The sequence below is a fragment of the Danio rerio genome, chromosome 23 (genome assembly GCF_049306965.1).
Source record: "Danio rerio strain Tuebingen ecotype United States chromosome 23, GRCz12tu, whole genome shotgun sequence".
Taxonomy (NCBI): Eukaryota; Metazoa; Chordata; class Actinopteri; order Cypriniformes; family Danionidae; genus Danio; species Danio rerio.
The window spans coordinates 4,477,007-4,496,885 of record NC_133198.1 but is presented as its reverse complement, the minus strand read 5'-3'; the positions used below and the strand labels follow the sequence as shown (position 1 = coordinate 4,496,885).

The 19,879-nt window shown below is 36.7% G+C and overlaps 2 protein-coding genes across 4 annotated transcripts in view; both read right to left on the bottom strand.

The window, feature by feature from the left end:
- nup210 (nucleoporin 210) overlaps window positions 1–13,236 on the bottom strand; it is a 74,494-nt gene extending 61,258 nt beyond the window's left edge. For both annotated transcript variants that reach the window (XR_012398948.1, XM_002667560.8), the window contains exons 1-7: window positions 12,684–13,236; window positions 10,872–11,008; window positions 7,660–7,791; window positions 5,023–5,119; window positions 3,756–3,906; window positions 3,486–3,618; window positions 70–228 (exon numbers count right to left, since the gene is read on the bottom strand). Coding sequence is in view for 1 of the 2 variants with exons in the window: in XM_002667560.8 (XP_002667606.3) it covers window positions 70–228; window positions 3,486–3,618; window positions 3,756–3,906; window positions 5,023–5,119; window positions 7,660–7,791; window positions 10,872–11,008; window positions 12,684–12,835 (961 nt within the window). In the remaining variant the exon portion in view is untranslated. The remainder of the gene's footprint in view (window positions 1–69; window positions 229–3,485; window positions 3,619–3,755; window positions 3,907–5,022; window positions 5,120–7,659; window positions 7,792–10,871; window positions 11,009–12,683) is intronic.
- Window positions 1–19,879, bottom strand: part of zgc:113278 — an 852,580-nt gene that overhangs the window by 581,264 nt on the left and 251,437 nt on the right. The window lies entirely within an intron of this gene.

Sequence of the window (19,879 nt, the reverse complement as noted above, 5' to 3'; positions counted from 1 at the left end):
CCACGGACAGTTATCAAGAATCTGGGAAAGCGTGTCAATAGATTAGCCTGAAGGCCATGTGAAGGATACTCTTGTGGTCCAGCAAGATGTTGGTGTGTCCGTGTTGAAGGGCAAACACTGTCGAGCTGCTCTGGTCCAGGTTTGCGACAGGGGTGTTTAAGTTTCCATTAGGGGCGACTGCACTGTTCTGAAGCTGAAGCTCATACTGATCACAAGGCATGGAAAGCTCTGAAATAAAAGAGGACACACTCAGGACACAGACAGTAAGAGAGACCTACACACATGCATGTCTCTGATCTTGCTTTCTAGTATTTTTTTTTTTATGATTATTTATTTATTGCAGAACAAAGCCAGCATACATAGCTAGCAACAACTATATACAAGCCAGGTTTTGCATTAAATGAAAATACATTTTAAAAAAATGTAAATAACAATAATAGTAAAATAAAGACAATAAAATAATAAATGAATAACAATACACAGAAAAAGAAATTGCTTTCTAGTTGTAGATGCGAATATTTGGGTCTTGGTTCTGACGCGTTTGTTGTTTAAGCGGGTCAATAAAAAAGTGAAATGTCCATACCTTTGTAAATGAAGTTGGATATTCAAATCCATTTATTGTCTTTTCTCAAAATTAAAAGTAAACATCAAAACAAACATAAACCCGTTCTCACAGCACGGCGGTCAAAAAGTTTGCTGCGTCCCAAATGGCACACTATACACTATGCACTCATGCACTATGTACTTATGCACTTACACACTCAACAGTAGTATATGCATGTAGTGGCGTCCCAAATGGCACACTAATGTTTTTTTACTAAGCGGAAATTCAAACCGTTTCTCTGATGACGTTTGACGGTTGCCAAATCAGTGAAATAAACGAACGAATTATCAAACAATACCTGCCGTGAGTATAACCGCATTCACCATCGGGAGGCGCTATAATCACTCTCGTAGTAGAATTTTGCTTTCACCATCCAAAATAAATAAAGTTATCCAACATGTGCGTCCGATAGCTCCGCCCCTTCCGCTACGTAAGCAAACCTGCGGTCGTTGAGTGCGTGAAGTGTCCATCATCACACACTTCATTTACCGGCTGAATGAGTGCATCATCCGGGTAATTAAAGTGCACTTATTATTTTTAGAGTTTTCAGTGTGAACGCACTACTTACACTATTTATACCACAAAATGGCGTAGAATAGTGCATAAGTATGCGATTTGGGACACAGCTTGTTTCGTTCAGCTTCTTCTTCTATACATCGCTCACTCGTCGCGAGGAGAGCATAAATACCTTATACACCCTCTAGTGGTGCAAAAGAAAATTGCAACCCATAAATGGCTCCAACACTAGTTTTTAAAGAGAAACCGAAAACTCAATCTCTTATGCTGTTCTGCACCGGTGAGACTTGTTTTTCTTCAGAGCACAAATGAAGGTTTGGGTCCAATCCCAACTCTATTTTATAAAGATTATTCCCCTTGGCCCTCAAAACTGTGTCAGCTATAATTATATTTTCATTCTTTACCATTTTATGCATTGTTACTATCACTTACAAAGAGATAATCACCATGTATTTTGTCTTCTCGTACTGTTCAAGCAAAGGGTGCAAAAAAAAAAAAAAAGACTCCAGAGTTTTAATTTTATCCAAAAGCAACAATTTACTAGATTAAATTAATTAATTAATATATTACATTAAAATTCAAGCATTTTTACAAATTTCCAGCACCTGAACCAATCATGAGAGGATTCTGCTTGCTCTTAAAGTCTTCATCAAACTGTTTTTTTATTCCCAAAGTTGTGATGACATGAAAGTAAAAAAAACCCTGAAGAACCCCCAAACCCTGGTGAATTTGTCTATGTGTCTCCACTGACTTAGTGAAGTTTATTCATAAACTAATTTCGAGAGGATCACGTGCTTATGATTTATCATGGCCGGTCTCGCATTTGCTAATCAATATCTTCCAATCACATGAGCCCTAAGCTACTATAAATAACCACAGTTTTCAGCTCATTTTATCTTCGTTTGGAAGAAACCCTCCTCCTCCCCTTTTCTCCTCCTTTACTCTGATTGGGCGACACGGCGGCCCAGTGGTTAGCACTGCGACCCCCACAGCAAGAGCACTGCCGGCCCTGGTTCCACAGGACCGGTGGGTGTTTCTGTGAGGAGTTTGTATGTTCTCCCCGTGTCCGCGTGGGTTTTCCACGGGTTCTCCGGTTTCCTCCCACCATCCAAAGACATTCAACACGTATAGCAATCAAGCATTTGTCTAACTCCTCGTGTTCCCTTAGCTACCACAGCAAGGGAGTTCTGAGATCCACCGAGCTCAGGCTCCCCTCTCGCTCTGCCAAAACGGGAGGAAGCCCCGGGCTCGAGGAGTCCTTGAGTGGGATTCTCCACCGTTAAACCTTTCCCAGAAGTCCTACACTGTTGGATAATGTTTTTACTACCATTCTGGGCCATGAAAGATAAAGTTGTGTAGACAGTCGATGGACGGATAGATGGATGGAAAACCAAATGACAAATGTATTCAGAATTTAAGTTCTCGTTCCTGAATGATGCTTATGTTTGAATATATTGAATGATCAGGACAAAGGTCTGTAGAGCAGCTTTAATTGAAGTTATATTAGACCCATTTAACAATTTTACAACACCACCAGTCCAAAACTTTAGATTAAGTTTTAAAAGAGGCCAATTCTGCTCATCAATACTGCATTTGTTTGAACAAAAATACAGTAAAAACTATTAAATTGTGAAATATTAGCGTAGTAATGTCATTTATTCCTGTGACTCACAGCTGAGTTTTCATGTTCATTACTCCAGTCTTCAGCATTACATGAGACTTCAGAAACCGCTATAATATGATTAGGGATGCAACGAATAACTGGTTTCACTATTAACTGCGATTTAATTCATCACAATTAATCAATTGTGAAGGCTTCTCAACACAGCGTTTCTGCACGGATCAAAACTGCAGCAACAAAAGGGGAGCCAACTGTGCGCTAGTTTATTATTAACACACTGTAATAACAAGTAAAAAAATTGTTTATTAACGAATCGATCAATTAATCAATTAATCAAGGAATGAATGAATGAAGAACAGATCATGAAACAAATTAAGGAATGAAGGAAAAAACTAATCAAAGAATGAATGCATAATTCAATCAAGGATTGAATGAATGGTTCAATCAACAAATTGATGAATTAATTAATCATGGAATGAATCAATCAATCAAGAAATGAACGAAAGAAGGAATCAGGAAATGAATGAATGAATCATTCGGTCAATCTAAGAATGAATCGGTAAATGAATAAATGAATCAATCCATCAAGGAGTGAATCAATTGATCAATCAATCAATAATAATAAATCAATAAATCAATAAATCAATAAATCATGGAACCAATACATGTACGAATCAATACAGAAATGATTCAATCAATGAAGGAATGAAAGAATCAAAAAATGATTCAGTTACTCAATCATACCTGTTATCTTTCCTTGACGGATTTTCTGCACTTTATATTTGATAGATGTGCCTGCGAGCAGATAAACGTCGTACGCAGGACTCAAGAGGATGTTTTCCAGGATCAGCAATCTGACCTCAGCAGCACCAACATCCTGAAAAACATATTCAACCAAAAGTACACCACAATCATGAAAACCCAACACGAGGACTGAAATTTCACAACGTATTTCTACACACAAAAAACACACGGCCATTTAGCGTTAAAAGCCATCAGAAATGTGACACAGACCTTATAGATTGACTCCTGTATTTTGGCTTTGAGTTTGGCATGGCCGGTTTTGATTCCTGAAACCAGGACGATGTCTCCCTGATGTCCCACGCGCTCCATCTCAGAGATGTATCCAGGAGGAGTGTATGCCGACTCTGCAAAGCGCAGGATCCTGCAGACAGACAGCCCAACATTACATATGCAGTCAGGCTTGTAGAACAGCACACAGTCAAGATAACGGTACAAAAGTCACTTCATATACAGAAAGCGTATTAAAACCATATTACTTGCATAAAAATGAGTGTTGCATTCAGCATAACAAATAATGTACATAAATAAACTAAAATAAATAACTATGCTTATTCTGGGGGCAGCACGGTGGCGCAGTGGGTAGCACAATCGCCTCACAGCAAGCAGGTCGCTGGTTCGAGCCCCAGCTGGGTCAGTTGGCATTTCTGTGTGGAGTTTGCATGTTCTCGCCATGTTCGCGTGGGTTTCCTCCAGGTGCTCTGATGTCCCCCACAAGTCCAGACACATGTGGTTTAGGTGAACTTGGTAAAGCTGAATTGTCCAAGGTGTATGTTTGCGAATGAGTGTGTATGGATGTTTCCCAGAGATGGGTTGCTGGGAGGGCATCTGCTGCGTAAAAATATATTCTGGATGAGTTGGCGGTTCATTCTGCTGTGGTGACCCCTAATTAATAAAGGGACTAAGCCGTGAAGAAAATGAATGAATGAATGCTTAATCAGGTCTGAGCTTATTACCTGTACTTGCTAAATTGTTACTTTTACATTTCTGTTGAGTTTTGTAGTTTTAATAGGATATAAAATGATTATTGTTTTAAATATTACAAATGAATAAGACTTGCAACCAATCCTGCCAAAGATTTTTGGTACATAAACAACTGTTCAGTGTTGGGGTTATACAATACAAGTAGTGCTGTCAATCGCTTAAAAAAATTAACTAATTAATCGCACTTTTTTTTTTTTTTTTATCGAAATTAATCACATTTAAAAGACTGAAACTTGTTATTTTGGCTATTCAAATGTAAAATTAATGCAAACGCAAGACAAGATGATTGCAGATGATTTTACATTGACTTTTCTTTAAAGTATTTTTGTCACAATCCTAACTATCACACCAAATGCTATATAGTGGCACACTCGAAAATAGAAAATAAAGCAGCTGTTCAGTATGTGCACTTATTTATTTCGTTATGCTGAAAAAGCATGCTGATCCAGATTTCATTGTCAGCCAGCATTGTTGATGCGAGGAAACATGCTCGTACCGTAGGGTGTTGTAGGAGTCAGGGAAACCTGCCATTTCGGCATCCTTCACGATGGTCCACTCAAACAGCAGACTGGCCAGAGTACTGAAGGTGTTTCCTGAGGGAGAATGAAGAACAAGATTACACAGACTGAATCTCTGCACACGTATCCGGATGGGCTAAATCATAGTTACTGTAAACTAATATTAAGTGTTATTGTTCAATGATAAAATAGTGTTTTCATCATTTCCACGTACTGCTCATTTTTTGCCAAACTATGTAAGAGTTTGTTTTAAAAAATGCCATTCATACGATGTTTCTTCTTCTTGTTATGATCAAGATATTCAGATCAAGAATCTTTCCAAAAGCATCATTACATCAGCGTATAGCATATACCAATTAAATTATTTAAATAAATGTTGTTTAAATCAAGCACATTTCCTATTGCAGTCCTTAATTAAACCAATGTGGACAATTTGGGGCACGAAGGTCTCAGATAGGACCCAATTTTGTTTAAGTCATATCACTGTAAAACAGAGGTCTCAAACTCAAATTGGTGATGCGCCATTGCAATGACTGACAATACATAGGAGGGCCATTTTAACATTCAAGCACAAGAAAAACAGTGAAAACCTGACGTGACTGATGCATCGCAGGACAACAGACATGACGTTTATATTTCAAGCATTACCTGTCACCAGTGATAACGCAAATCAGCACGTTTATCACATCACACAGCTGCTGGAATATATATGTGGTTGTTCTGTGTTTATGTCATTCTTACAAAGAGTATATGCAGTCAAAACTCCAGCTTTTTCTATCTTGCTGTACATATTGAAGGGTTAGTTTAAATTACTATGAAAATCCTACCAAAAAATAGGCCTAAAAATAATCATTATTATTCTGTCCCAACAAATTGTTGTTTAACCAAACGTTTAGTCAGAAAGCAGTTTGGGGAACTTTAGTGACTTTACTCCAAATTGTTCTTCTCAATATCTTTCTTTTTTGGAAATATACAACAAACAGGGGAAATGTGTATATTCCTATTCACTTTAACATTTTCAAATGCAACGCAGTAAGCTTTTATGTACCTGTTTTATGTACATTCCATTTTTATATAATTATTATACATGTAGGACAGCAGCGTAATTACAATAAGTGAGATCCGAGACGTGACTCGCCACAGATAATCTGTTGCCGGGGGGGGGGTTAAAGTCCCTGGCGTCTGGCTGAGATCAAGACCTTTTATTACATATGGCAAGCTAAAGCGATAGTAGTTTAGCTACTAGTTTAGTAGTTTAGCTAGTTTAGATAGAAGTAGTGAAAAACACTACTAATTTTCTCTTAAATGAGCACAAACAGTTATTAAAGTAGTCGAATGCTTCATTATAGATCTGTGCATTCTTACATTAACTCATCTGTTATCAAACAAAACACAATGGGAGATTCATTTGCTGCTCTTCACTAAATAACTATAGTAACTTTAATCAATATGCAAATACAATTAAAAGTGAAGTAGATTTTATAGCTTTATTGAATTTCTGGATAGGACATTGATTTTAATAGGCTAAACCTTTTATTTTATTGTCAATATTTTCTAATGTTTGCTATGTATTCTATCATTTGAAGCTATTTGTTGTCCCATATCTTTACATACCAACGTTGACAGATTGCTAATCAATAAATAGCTATAGTGCTATATAAAGCTATAGTGCTATAAATAGCTCTAGTGCTATCTGTTAGTTTTAACGTCAGCTAATGTTATGGAAGGGCATAGATGTTATGGAAAGTAGTAATAGTAATGTAAGTACCCCCATTATTCCTTCCTCAAGCAAATGTGTAAATATTAGATCAATTCAGCGATAACGTTAATTGCATTGGCATATTTATCTGACGTTTTCCCAGCTTGTAGTAGTCGATCAAAAAGCTATTTAGTTTCTTATGACTATACACTAGAGTGGAGTTTACTGCGATGTGACGGGGCTTGATCATAATCCAGGGGCTTGATCAAAGGTTGATCATATTCTCTTCTGAAAAAAGAAGAGGATCTTTTTCAACAACAAAAAATATCACAGTTACAGCCAGCATCCCACAAAAAGCACTTCGAGCCTCATTTTGTGCATATCAAATCGCAAAATCCAAAAACACCACACATTTTTGACTGCTTTGAATGGAGACATTTTTTTTTAACTAATTTTCCATAATAAAATATTATGGTGGGTCTTGAGATTGAATTACTTGCCTAGGTGGGTCCCGGAATAAAAAAGTTAGGGAATCCCAGCAGTAGATTAATAGGTACCGAAAAAGTCCACAGAGGGGGGGTGATCATCAGAATGGCGAAGTCCCAGAGTAAAATGAGAAAATATGATACAGCAGTGTTTTGGAATGTGGAAAAACTGTCTTTACGCTGTTTTCATCTGATTTGTTGAATTTTATTTATACTTTTTTATTCCTGTTCATGTAAAGCACTTTGAATTGCTACTGTGTATGAAATGTGCTATATAAATAAACTTGCCTTGCCACGATGAAGTGTTTGTACAACAAAATACAAGTTGATAATAAAACTGATAATAATCAAATGACCCTGAGAGCTGAGCTACACCTTTGACCTCTCAGCCCCTTCCTGCAAGTCTGAGCAGGTCAGCAGGTTTGACTCACCCTCTGAATCGAGCGCATGGATCTTCAGCTCCAGTGGAGAGTCCTCCAGATGAAGCTCTCGTGTGGTCGACTCGATCTGGATCTCACTGATGACGTCCACTATAGCATCACATCGCAGTACCTGTCCCGTCACTGAAAGCACACCACCAGCAGACTCTCACACCACTGAAGCACTAAACTACATCAGGTCTTACATGGGACAATTGCAGTGTGTGTTAGCAAACAGAAGCTGCTAAAATCACTGTATTACTACAGAAACACACAAAAAAGAAAAACAAACTCTTAAAACCGGCTAACACTTATGTTTAGCCCCAACCCTGCTTCAACACACTTAAGCTGCAATCACAAGAGTTTGTGTGTGCGAAATTCTGTCGCACGGCGTTGCAAAAAGATGCGGGATTAAACAAGATTGTTAGACATTAAAAAAGCGAGCGATTGCTCCATGTTTTACATTTCTGTCCAGAGAGGTCATGTTTTGATCCTCGATTGGTCTTACGAAGTCAAGTGATGCGATTTCGCAGGTCAGAGTTCACCAAGCTTGAACTTTGCACCGCAGCAACCTGCGAAACTTGACGCGTGACCTTGCGTTTCCGGTCTGACGCATTCGCGTGCGTATGAATGGACGTCTATGGGGAGACAAGTCCAGTGTGACCGCAGCTTTACAGGTAGGTTTCTAACAAGCCTGAAGGACTCAATTTGTTTGATCAGGCGTGTTTAATTAGGGTTGGAATTAAACTGTGCAGGAATTGAGTTTGACATCCCTGCCTTAACCCTTTGACTGCCCTCTCTACCAAACGGTTGACCATGTTTTGACTGTTTAAATAATGGTTTACACACACAACTATAGCCCCTTTAACACATACAGACCTTTGGGTTGTATGTGTGAACAGGTCCTTTTTGAAAATACCGGTAAATTCGTTCTGGCTATTTTCCGGAAAGAGAAGTTGTAAGATTACCGGCAATTTGCCGGAATGCTGCGCTGTGTGAACGCAAAAGGAAGATTACCGGAATAAGCGCGTGTACGTCTAGAACGTGCTGACGTGAGACGTCTGCTTTAGCCAATCACAACAGTCAGACGCATTTACGTCCGCGCGGTTTGTGAGAATAAAAACCTTTGAATATTTTTCCAGACACATTTAGCTGCTAGAAGTTAGTCAGATCACGTTTATATGTTCTTCTTTATGCCAAATGTGTAAATAATCGTCGATGACATGCTTATGATAAACCGTTGTTTGTTTACCTTCAAGCTTTGCGTGTGCCTGTGAGCGCCTGCACACGTACATATTATGAACATCTCGACATGTGAAAGTGATCCTGCGAAAGTTGTTCACAATATAGATCATCCACAGAGTTTGTAATTTAGTCAAATGTTTACAAATACAAGCGCAGCCGTTTAAAGCTCATTTGTGGTGAATGATGTCAGAATTTACCGGTATTTTGGAGTGGATGTGTGAATGCTCTTTTCCGGAAAATTTCCGTAACGTCCTCGCCTGTGTGAACAGCGCTTTTTTGAATATACCGGTAAAGTCGTTCCGGAAATTTTTCAGATATTTACCGGTATCACTGTGTGAAAGGGGCTATTGTTGGTTTAAAAAAATAATAAAAATAAATCAAGCAAACATAATCCTGTTGCACAACTACACTTGATTTTGGTTTTATTGTAAAAAAACTAAACAAAAAAAAAACAGGAAAGCATGTTAAATGAGAATTTTAAATATTTTTTCCAGCACACCTCAAAAAATAAAAGTGATTTAATAGTCAAAAATGTTTTATTTTGAATATGTTTTTAATAAATTGGTCTTACACTTCATATTTTCAGATTTTTTATAGTATATGTATTAATTCCGGTACTGTGCGTTACCTAGCAACATTAGTAGTTAAGAAATGCAATCCAACAATTTTTTCCTTCGTGAGGTAGCTAAAAAGTTAAGGAATCAAGTTTGAGAACTATGGCCTAGATTAGGGGTGCCCAAACTGGGTCCTGGACCGCCAGTGTCCTGCAAAGTTAAATTCAACCCCAATCAAACACACCTGGGCTAGCTAACATGAGCTGTGTCCCAAATGGCACACTATACACTATGCACTCATGCACTATGTACTTATGCACTTACACACTCAACAGGATAGTATATGTATGTAGTGCTGTCCCAAATGGCACACTAATGTTTTTTTACTAAGCGGAAATTCAAACCGTTTCCCTGATGATGTTTGACGGTTGCCAAATCAGTGAAATAAACGACTGAATTATCAAGTAATACCTGCGTGAGTATTGCCGCATTTACCATCCGGAGGCGCTATAATCACTCTCGTAGGAGAATTTTTCTTTCACTATCCAAAATAAATAAAGTTATTCAACATGTGCGTCCGATAGCTCCGCCTCTTCCGCTACGTAAGCAAACCTGCGGTCGTTGAGTGCGTGAAGTGTCCATCATTACACACTTCATTTACCGGCTGAATGAGTGCATCATCCGGGTAATTAAAGTGCACTTATTATTTTGAGAGTTTTCAATGTGAACGCACTACTTACACTATTTATACTACAAAATGGCGTAAAATAGTGCATAAGTATGCGATTTGGGACGCAGCTATGGTATATGCCGAGCTAGTGTTTTTCCCATACTGGTAAACTTCCAGTGACCTGTTATTGTGAATTTTTTTCCATTTTATATGGTTCCTTTTACAGTATTGATGTTGTAATTTAATTAAAATACATTGAGTTAAATAAACTCTGCCATTAATTTTGTTGATCAAGCATAAAACGAGACAAAAAGCCTTTTACTCGCACTCGGCCGTCAGAATCGGCAAATTAGCGCAAAAGCTCCATTGAATATACTGCGGTAAAATAAATGCTCATATTATAAAGACATGGCGGAGGGAAATGTAATTTAATGCAGGGCTTCTTGTACAATCTGAGACCCACTTTATATCGGATATCACTCAGCCAGTGGAAATCGCTGATTTTTAAATAAACTGACCTTAAATGAGACGATTTTTGCATTGGCATACAGTTCACCGGAAGCACTTAACCCAGATTACTGTCAAATTAAAAGTCCTATTAGCATGCTTCGGCATATACCCTATTAAGCTCCTACTAGGCTTTCTAGAAATATCTGTGCAGGTGTGTTGAGGCAAGTTGGAGCTAAAATCTGCAGGACAGTTTGGGCACCCTCTGGCCTACATGATCAAAAAAAGACCAGTCAGCTGGCACTCACAGATGTCCTCAGCGAGGATGATACTGGTAAGTCTGGACGGTTGAGTCGAGCGGGCTTGCAGAACCGCCCTGTGAGAGCACTGACGCTCATCCACATCCACAGCCTCGATACTGGCCACCTCCGGCCGGTTGGATGACCTGTGGAGACAGAAAGCACAACAATTTGTCTTGCATCAGAATGATTTCATTTATCCTCTTTCAGCCCTCCTCTTGCTTCTCTACTGGCTGACAATGTTCATGACAATGACCTCTAGAAATCAGGTATATACTCATTTTCAAAATTTTGAATAATCTAAATAATAGTATCATGGACACACGAAAATACCACAAATAATTATTTATCGTGTAATCTTTGAACAAGCTTTTTAAAAATAATATTCATATTGTGCTATTTGGCAGTCACGACAGCACCAAATCCAGGGGTCACCAACCTTTTGGAAACTGAGAGCTACTTCTTGGGTATTGTTTAATGTGAAGGGCTACCAGTTTGATACACACTTCCAAATAACAAATTTGCTCAATTTACTTTTAATTATATGTTATCAATAATTAATGATATTCATCTATGTGAAGACACTGATCATGTTAATGATTTCTCACAATAGTTGTCAACAATGATTTAAAAAGAATAGCTACAAAAAAAATTGGATGCAGCTTACTGGTATGTGGTGCTTTGGTAAGCTAATTTTATAACAGGTCCACAGGCAACTCATGTAATCCTCGCGGGCTACCTGGTGCCCGCGGGCACCATGTTGGTGACCCCTGACCTAATCTGTGTTTAATATTCAAATATGAACATATTTACATGCTAATCTAGCCTACGACATTGACAATTATGTGCTCATTTATTGGCCATTGGTGCATTTGTTAACATCCGTTCAATTCAAATAAAGTCAATGTAATTACAACTATAAGCTACTAGCATATAATCTTACGTGATGATTGAAATATTATGGCTTTTACTCTCTTTTCTTCATCTATTCCAAGCTGATTGGACATCTACACTGTAAGCACTACAGAAATAAAGATGAATTAAAATTAAGTGATGGTAACTAATGCCTAATAAAGCATTCAAATCAAAAGTCATAGTCGAGTTCATGAGTAATAAACTTTTGTTTGTTTGTTTTTTTATAAATGTATCATATAACTATACTATGGCTATTTCTCACTGTTGATTTTAATGCACTAGCTAATGTTTACTAATGAGCATTTATCATAAAATGAGACCTATTGTATAACCCTTTTGCAATTTAATTAGTTTAAGCATGTATTTATTCTAAATATGTATACAAAAAGTAAGACACCAAGTATTTTTGGTGACACATTTAAGTAATCTTATTCACAGTTTAGATCAATATTGTCATAACATTGTATACAGTGACAAAAGCTTGAACGATCAATCATAGAAAGAAAATGTGTCACCGGAAGAAGCCTACTAGATGTCCTACTAGATGTTAATTCTGGGGAATAAACAGTTTTTTTTATTATTTTTAAATTTTTTTAATAAAATAAAAATAAATAAATAATAAAAATAAAATGTATTTTTTTCCATTGTGTCATTTATAGCAGCTAAAGCAGAACAAGCATCACATCCTCTCTCACAGCAGCACCACGTGCTTGAATTTCTCATCGTTATAACAATTTTATTGTTGCATATGACAAGTCCTCTTAATAATTCATAAGGCACCATGTTATCACTGCTGCAGGTACTCAACTTCTGTCACGTGACACGTCTATTCATAACACACGATATATTAGTACATCTTAATAACGCTAATAAATAAACATATAAAGATATATTCCGTGTACTTACCATCGATAACATCCCTCAGTTGCTTCCAGTGTAAAATTAATTTTTGTGCTTCTGGCGAGAGGTAATAAAACTTTAGGTATGTTGAGTTTGGCGGCGTTTGTCAAACTGGACGTCAGGATAAAGAGCAGCACGAGCAGACCGACCTTCTCCATACTTACAGATTAACACTACTATATTTACAGGTTATGGTTATGAAATTAGTCTGCGAGGGTAGCTTGTGCGCGTGCCGGTTTCCTGCAGAATGATATAAAGCTCCCGCCACATCCCTCACAGAGTGACAGCGGTGATGTCCAGACCTGAGCACGCGCTCAGCGCACAGTTCACGAGCAGCGCGGGCACTGTAGCCGGGTCTGTTACTTTCATTATTGTCTGTCTCACTCTTCACTAAGTCAGTGCTTCAAGATTTCAAACAGAAACGAACACACTCAAAATAAAAGACCGTAAAAACACATTAACTTCATGCAGAGCGTTCAAAATATACGCATGTTTGAACGCAAAACATAGTAGCGTGGAAATACCCGCCGTAGGTTACTACTGAGGCGGAGCGATGCATGCTGGGACATGTGCTCCGTCATTCTGAAAAGTGACGAGTTTCCTTAAAGCAACAGCGTGGGGGGTTTTGCTAGAAGGGATGCAGCTTCTAGCTAACAAGTTAGAATTGTTTTAGTTGTTAAATTACACAATAATTGTATTTTATTAAGCTCTAGCCCCACCCCAACCATAACAGTAATGTAAAAACAGAAATTATACCTAGTTTTATTAGTTAAACAACCCATTAAATTGTATTTTATTATTATACTAAGTAGGCTATGTTCATTATTTATCACATTACAAATCAAACTGTATTTAATAAATATACACCAACGCAAAACCTATATATATATTCTTTTTTTAAATTTATTAAATTGTATATAAATTATGTATAATTAAATATATTATTTAAAAAGTATTCATATATATATATGAATGTTATATATATATATATATATATATATATATATATATATATATATATATATATATATATATATATATATATATATATATATATATATATATATATATATATATATATATATATATATATATACTGAATGTTATATATATATATACATACTGAATGTTATATATATATACTGAATGTTATATATATATACTGAATGTTATATATATATATATACTGAATGTTATATATATATATACTGAATGTTATATATATACTGAATGTTATTGCAACCCCTATTTTGTTAGCCTACATCTTCAAAATAAATTAAGTAAAATCGTCCAGGTTTAAAACAACATGAATGTTTTAGTAAATTTTCAGCTTTATTTATTGTATATGGTTAACATGGAATTATTTTTAACTTTGTGCTAAGCCAAAACACAATCAACTGCAACCAAAGTAAATGGATTTAATAGGATTTAAATTGTAAATCCTAATTTATTTTTATTTGTTTTATTTTAAAGTTTTAGGTTTTTAGTTACTATATAATAATGTCATGTGATGCACCGACAAACAATCCATAGGCAGTAATCTGCAGCAATTTATAAAAATGGCAAGCTCATCTGAGTTTTGCAACAATTTATTAATTTTGACATTAATATCTGTAATTTCAGAATCACAAAATTCTGGAGGGTCTATCAAATTCCTGATGAAAAGTAAAATATGTTTGACTAAAAAAAATAAAGCATTGGCGAATGATGACCCATTTTTTCTTTATATTTTATGAATAACATAACAACTCAGAAGAAATAGAGACGGTCAAGATGAGAACTAACATATGTCGAAAAGAAGCTGTCTTTTTAAAAACATGACACCAGGTGGAGCAAACACTACAAGCTTTAAATGTTACACTGTGGATTTGCCAAAGCAACGTCCAAATAATCAGGGTTTTTTTTTACCGGTAATATCCTCTGATTTTGATATGATGAGTCGTCAGATTCTCCTGTCCACCCTCTCCCTAATGAGCATTACTGGAACCCCCCTCCCCACCCCCCCCACCCCCTGCTGGCTGGAGTTATAATCCATTTATTAATCTGGGGTCGCCACAGCGGAATGAACCGCCAACTTATCCAGAACATGCTTTATGCAGCGGATGCCCTTCCAGCTGCAACCCACCTCTGGAAAACATCCATACACACTCATTCACACACTCATGCACAACGGCCAATTTGTCATACCCAATTCACCTATAGCGCATGTCTTTGGACTGTGGGGGAAACCGGAGCACCCGGAGGAAACCCACGCAAACACAGGGAGAGCATGCAAACTCCACACAGAAACGCCAACTGACCCAGCCGAGGCTATTTTTTATTTTTCGGTAGTCTACAGAATAAACCATCGTTAAAATAACTTGCATAATTACCCTAACATACCTAGTTACCCTAGTTAAGCCTTTAAATATCACTTTAAGCAGTATAGAAGTGTCTTGAAAAATATCTAGGCAAATATTATGTATTGTCATCATGAGTTATTAAAACTATTATGTTTAGAAATGTCTTGAAAAAATCTTCTCTCAGTTAAACAGAAATTGGGGAAACATGGGAGCTGAATTGCACCCAAACTCTGGAACTCTCTACCACACTCACTTCGCTCTGCTAATAATATCTCTGAATTCAAATCCTTACTTAAGACTCACTTATTTTCTGAATGCTTTGCATCTGATCTACCAAACTGACCACTTAATCTGATCCACCACTATCCTGTTCATATGTCTCTTAGGTTTCGATTGTGTTATTCATGTTTGTTATATTTGACCTCATGTATGTTTGTTTATCCTTTTGTTGCATTCCTTGTAAAGTGTCCTTGAGCTCTGGAAAGGCGCTATATAAATAAAAATTATTATTATTATTATTATTATAATAATTCAGCGATAGACACTTTTTTGTAAAAAAAAAAAAGCTGTTTGTTTCTTTATACAGCCTAAAAGTAAAGTAAAATTGCTGCAGTTTATAGTTTGACCTACAGTAACCTCTGAAATGGCAAATCAGGGTATACTTTATGACAGAATACACTAAATATCTCTCAAAACACTGAAAACTTAAAAACAATTCATTAAAAAGTGAGATATAGTAGAAATAAATACTTACATTTGATTACTTTAAGCATGTTTCACACAAATATTACCGAAAAAGTTGACCCCCTTGATCGTTAATGTATAATTTGCACCCTGATGGGAAGTACCCATAAAGATAGTTGTACAAGAGTGTGTGAGCTTACCATATGAATTAAACACAGCTCGGAGCAATTTAGCTTGAGCACCTATTGACATCACTGTCATCCAAGACACTGAAAGGGTTAAATACGAAACAAATCTATTTCAGCAGTCCGTCTGTCTATACATTAGGAACAAAAAACCCGACACCAAAATGTGACTATTCTGTAGATGTGACCCTGCACATGCATGCAGGGTTTGCATATATTAGACAAACTGTCATATTTCAGAAACTGACTTTTGCAAGACACAACAGGCAGATCTTTCACGGCCGCATACCACAGAAACCGCATTCTAACTATTATTTTCTTCATCTTTTCCCCCCTACAGGTTGGGTGACACTATCCTGTGTACTCCTTCCAAAAAGATCTCCGCTTCTGTAGGATGCATATTTGTTTTCCCTAAAGCAACTGCGTAAAGTGTCTCTCATTTCAAGAAGTCAAACCACAGAGCGGGGATCTGCGTGATGAGGCTTGAATTATATGCCTATGATACTATAGTGTTTTTATCTAGACGTAGGACAGCATAACTTTGATCCCAAAACATTTCCACCCTAAGATGTGTCCCAAACACAGGTTTACAATTCCTTTTGATTTTCTCCTTCACTCAAAAGAATGATGTTTGCTGTTTGTTCAAGCTACTTGTCTAAAATGAGCTGAATCAACACAATTCTTGGGTTTGTTTTGGGACAACTTAATTGTTTCATGTTAAATCCGCTTACATTTGTTAAAACAATTAAGTTAACTTTATCGATTTGTGTTGGGACAACATAAAGAAATTGAATGGAATGCAGTGTTTTTTTACAGTGTTTATCAGAATAGACTAAAAATGCAGGATTTTACACAGGGAGCTAATAAAATGCCAAAACAATCTAAATTTGAATAGTGTTTATTTGAATTATTGACAATTGTACAGTGCATCCGGAAAGTATTGATAGTGCTTCACTTTTTTTCACATTGTTTTATGTTACAGCCTTATTCCAAAATGGATTAAATTCATTTATTTCCTCAAAATTCTACACATAATCCCCCATAATGGCAATGTGGAAAAAGAGTTTTTGAAATTGTTGCAAATTTATTAAAAATAAAAGACCTGAAAACATGCACATCAGTGTTCACAGCCTTTGCGTTGATGCCCCTTTGGCAGCGATTACAGCCTCAAGTCTTTCTGAATATGATCACACAAGCTTGACACACCTGTCTTTGGTAATTTTTGCCCATTCCTCTTTGCAGTACCTCTCAAGCTCTATCAGGTTGGATGGGAAGCGATGGTGTACAGCCATTTTCAGATCTTTCCAGAGATTATCAATAGGATTTAGGTCTGGGCTCTGGCTGGGCCACTCAAGGACATTCACCGAGTTGCTGTGAGGCCACTCCATTCATAATTTGGCTGTGTGCTTTGGGTCATTGTCCTGCTGGAAGATGAACCGTCGCCCCAGTCTGTGGTCAAGAGCACTCTGAAGCAGGTTTTCATTCAGGATGTCTCTGTGCATTGCTGCGTTCATCTTTCCCTCTATCCTGAGTAGGCTTCCAGTTCCTGCTGCTGAAAAACATCCCCACAGCATGATGCTGCCACCACTATGCTTCACTGTAGGGATGGTAGTAGCCTGGTGATGAGCACTGCCTGCTTTTCTCCAAATGTAACGCCTGGCATTTACCCCAAAGAGTTCAATTTTAGTCTCATCAGAGCAGAGATTTTAGTTTCTTATGGTCTGAGAGTCCTTCAGATGCCTTTTGGCAAACTCCAGGCGGGGTATGGTTTTTGTCTGGCCACTATACCATACAGGCCTGATTGGTGGATTGCTGCACAGATGGTTGTCCTTCCGTAGGGTTCTCCTCTCTCTACAGAAGAACGCTGGAGCTCTATCTATCGAGATATTGATCACCTCCTTGACTAAGGCCCTTCTCCCGTTATCATTCAGCTTAGATGGCCGGCCAGCTCTAGGAAGAGTCCTGGTGGTTCCAACATCTTCCACTTACAGATGATGGAGGCCGCTGTGCTCATTGGAACTTTCAGAGCAGCAGAAATTTTTTCTGTAACCTTCCCCAGCCTTGTGCCTCGAGACAATCCTGTCTCAGAGGTCTACAGACAATTCCTTTGTCTTCATGCTTGGTTTGTGCTTTAACATGCACTGTCAACTCTGGGACCTTATATAGACAGGTGTATGCCTTTTCAAATCATGTCCAATCAGCTGAGTTTAGCACAGTTGAACTCCAATGAAGCTGCTGAAACATCTCAAAAATGATCAGTGGAAACAGAATGTACCTGAGCTCAACTTAGAGCTTCATGGCAAAGGCTATGAATACTGATTTACATGTGATTTTTCAGGTTTTTTATTTTTAATAAATTTGCAACAATTTAAAAAAACGTTTTTTTCACATTGTCATTATGGGGGATTGTGTGTAGAATTTTGAGGAAATAAATTAATTTAATTTATTTTGGAAAAAGGCTGTAAAAAAACAATTGTGGAAAAGGCGAAGCACTGTCAATATTTTCCGGATGCATTGCAATTTATTAAATCAGAATTTTTATATGTTGTATTTGTGAGGTGACAGCACTACCTACTGCACCACTGCGTCGCCCGAAATGTATATGTTATAGAAAAATATTAAATACAAATTTTAAAAAAGAGGAAAAATCAAAAGTAACAAAAAAAAGAAAGAAAGAAAAATGTAGTTTTGTAGGTTGTAATTTTTTTTCAATATTTTGCTTGAATTTAATTGTATTATCTTTCAATTCCTAAATATGTTTGGTGATTAAAATATTATTTTAACAAATATATCTATTTAATAAATCTGCTTTGTTTAAATGCACCAAAATACATAGCCTATATATTCACTGAGAAATCGCTAAAAACATTCATTTTCATAGTGGGGTGTACTCAATATTGCTGAGCACTGTATATATTAGTGTTGTTCAAGTGTTTGAGGCAACACTAATCTACTAAATTAATTTAAGCTCATAAAACACATAAAACAGGATCGGTTGCATTTAAATAAATGTTTACATGTTAATCACATTGCCTTATTGATAATAGTTTAATTTTGCAGCTTTGAATCAGTGCAGGAAATGTACAGCCTCCACTAGACCTCATTCTTCTGAGGTACCACCAGGTGGTGCTGTGCTTCAGTAAAGGGCGATGATGGTTTTTGTAATACCTACAGTATACTCATATTTTGAAGATTGTTCACAAGATTCCAGGATTGCACATTTTCATATCAGGGTCATTCATAGCACATCTAAGCAGACATGCAGGTTCTATATGAAACATATACTGGTTCACCTGTGGAGTTCTGATTTAGTAATGACATCCCTGATTCAACACTGATTTCATCCACTGTTTTTTTGTGTACTTTTTACTCAGCAAAGTATAGAGTGCATAACAAATACGAGCATATTCCAGCGACATTTAAAAAGTGAGTAAACTCGTTGCCTTAAAAATGACAAGTTGATGGGTTTAAGTAAAGTCAACTAAACTCTTTTTATTAAAATGAACCGGAAGTTGCAGAGACTATTATTTCAGTTTGTTCATGTACTTCCAACTGAAGCGAAATATATCCAGCTGCAGAACTGCAGAACCACACACGTTTCAGGCACACACAATCTAGCACACACGATTTAGGGAAACCATATATGGTAACTAACTAACTCCGTAGCATTATCGCCACCTATTGAATTTCACAGATATGATTTCCCATTTCAGTCATTATTATTTTTATCGTAACGATCATTTTAACATCTCTGCAGTTTCTGAACTCAAATTAGCAAACAACAATGTGTCACATTAAAAGGAATTTCTATAATTAATCATTAAAACAATATATTTATATAACTATATACAGTTTATATAGTTATAAACTGATTATCTTAACTGATTATCTGATTATAAACTACTATCTTTTACTAAACTGTCACAGCTGTTATATATATACTTATTATTATTTCTTTTAAATTAATTATTAATAGTTATTTTGTTTCTAT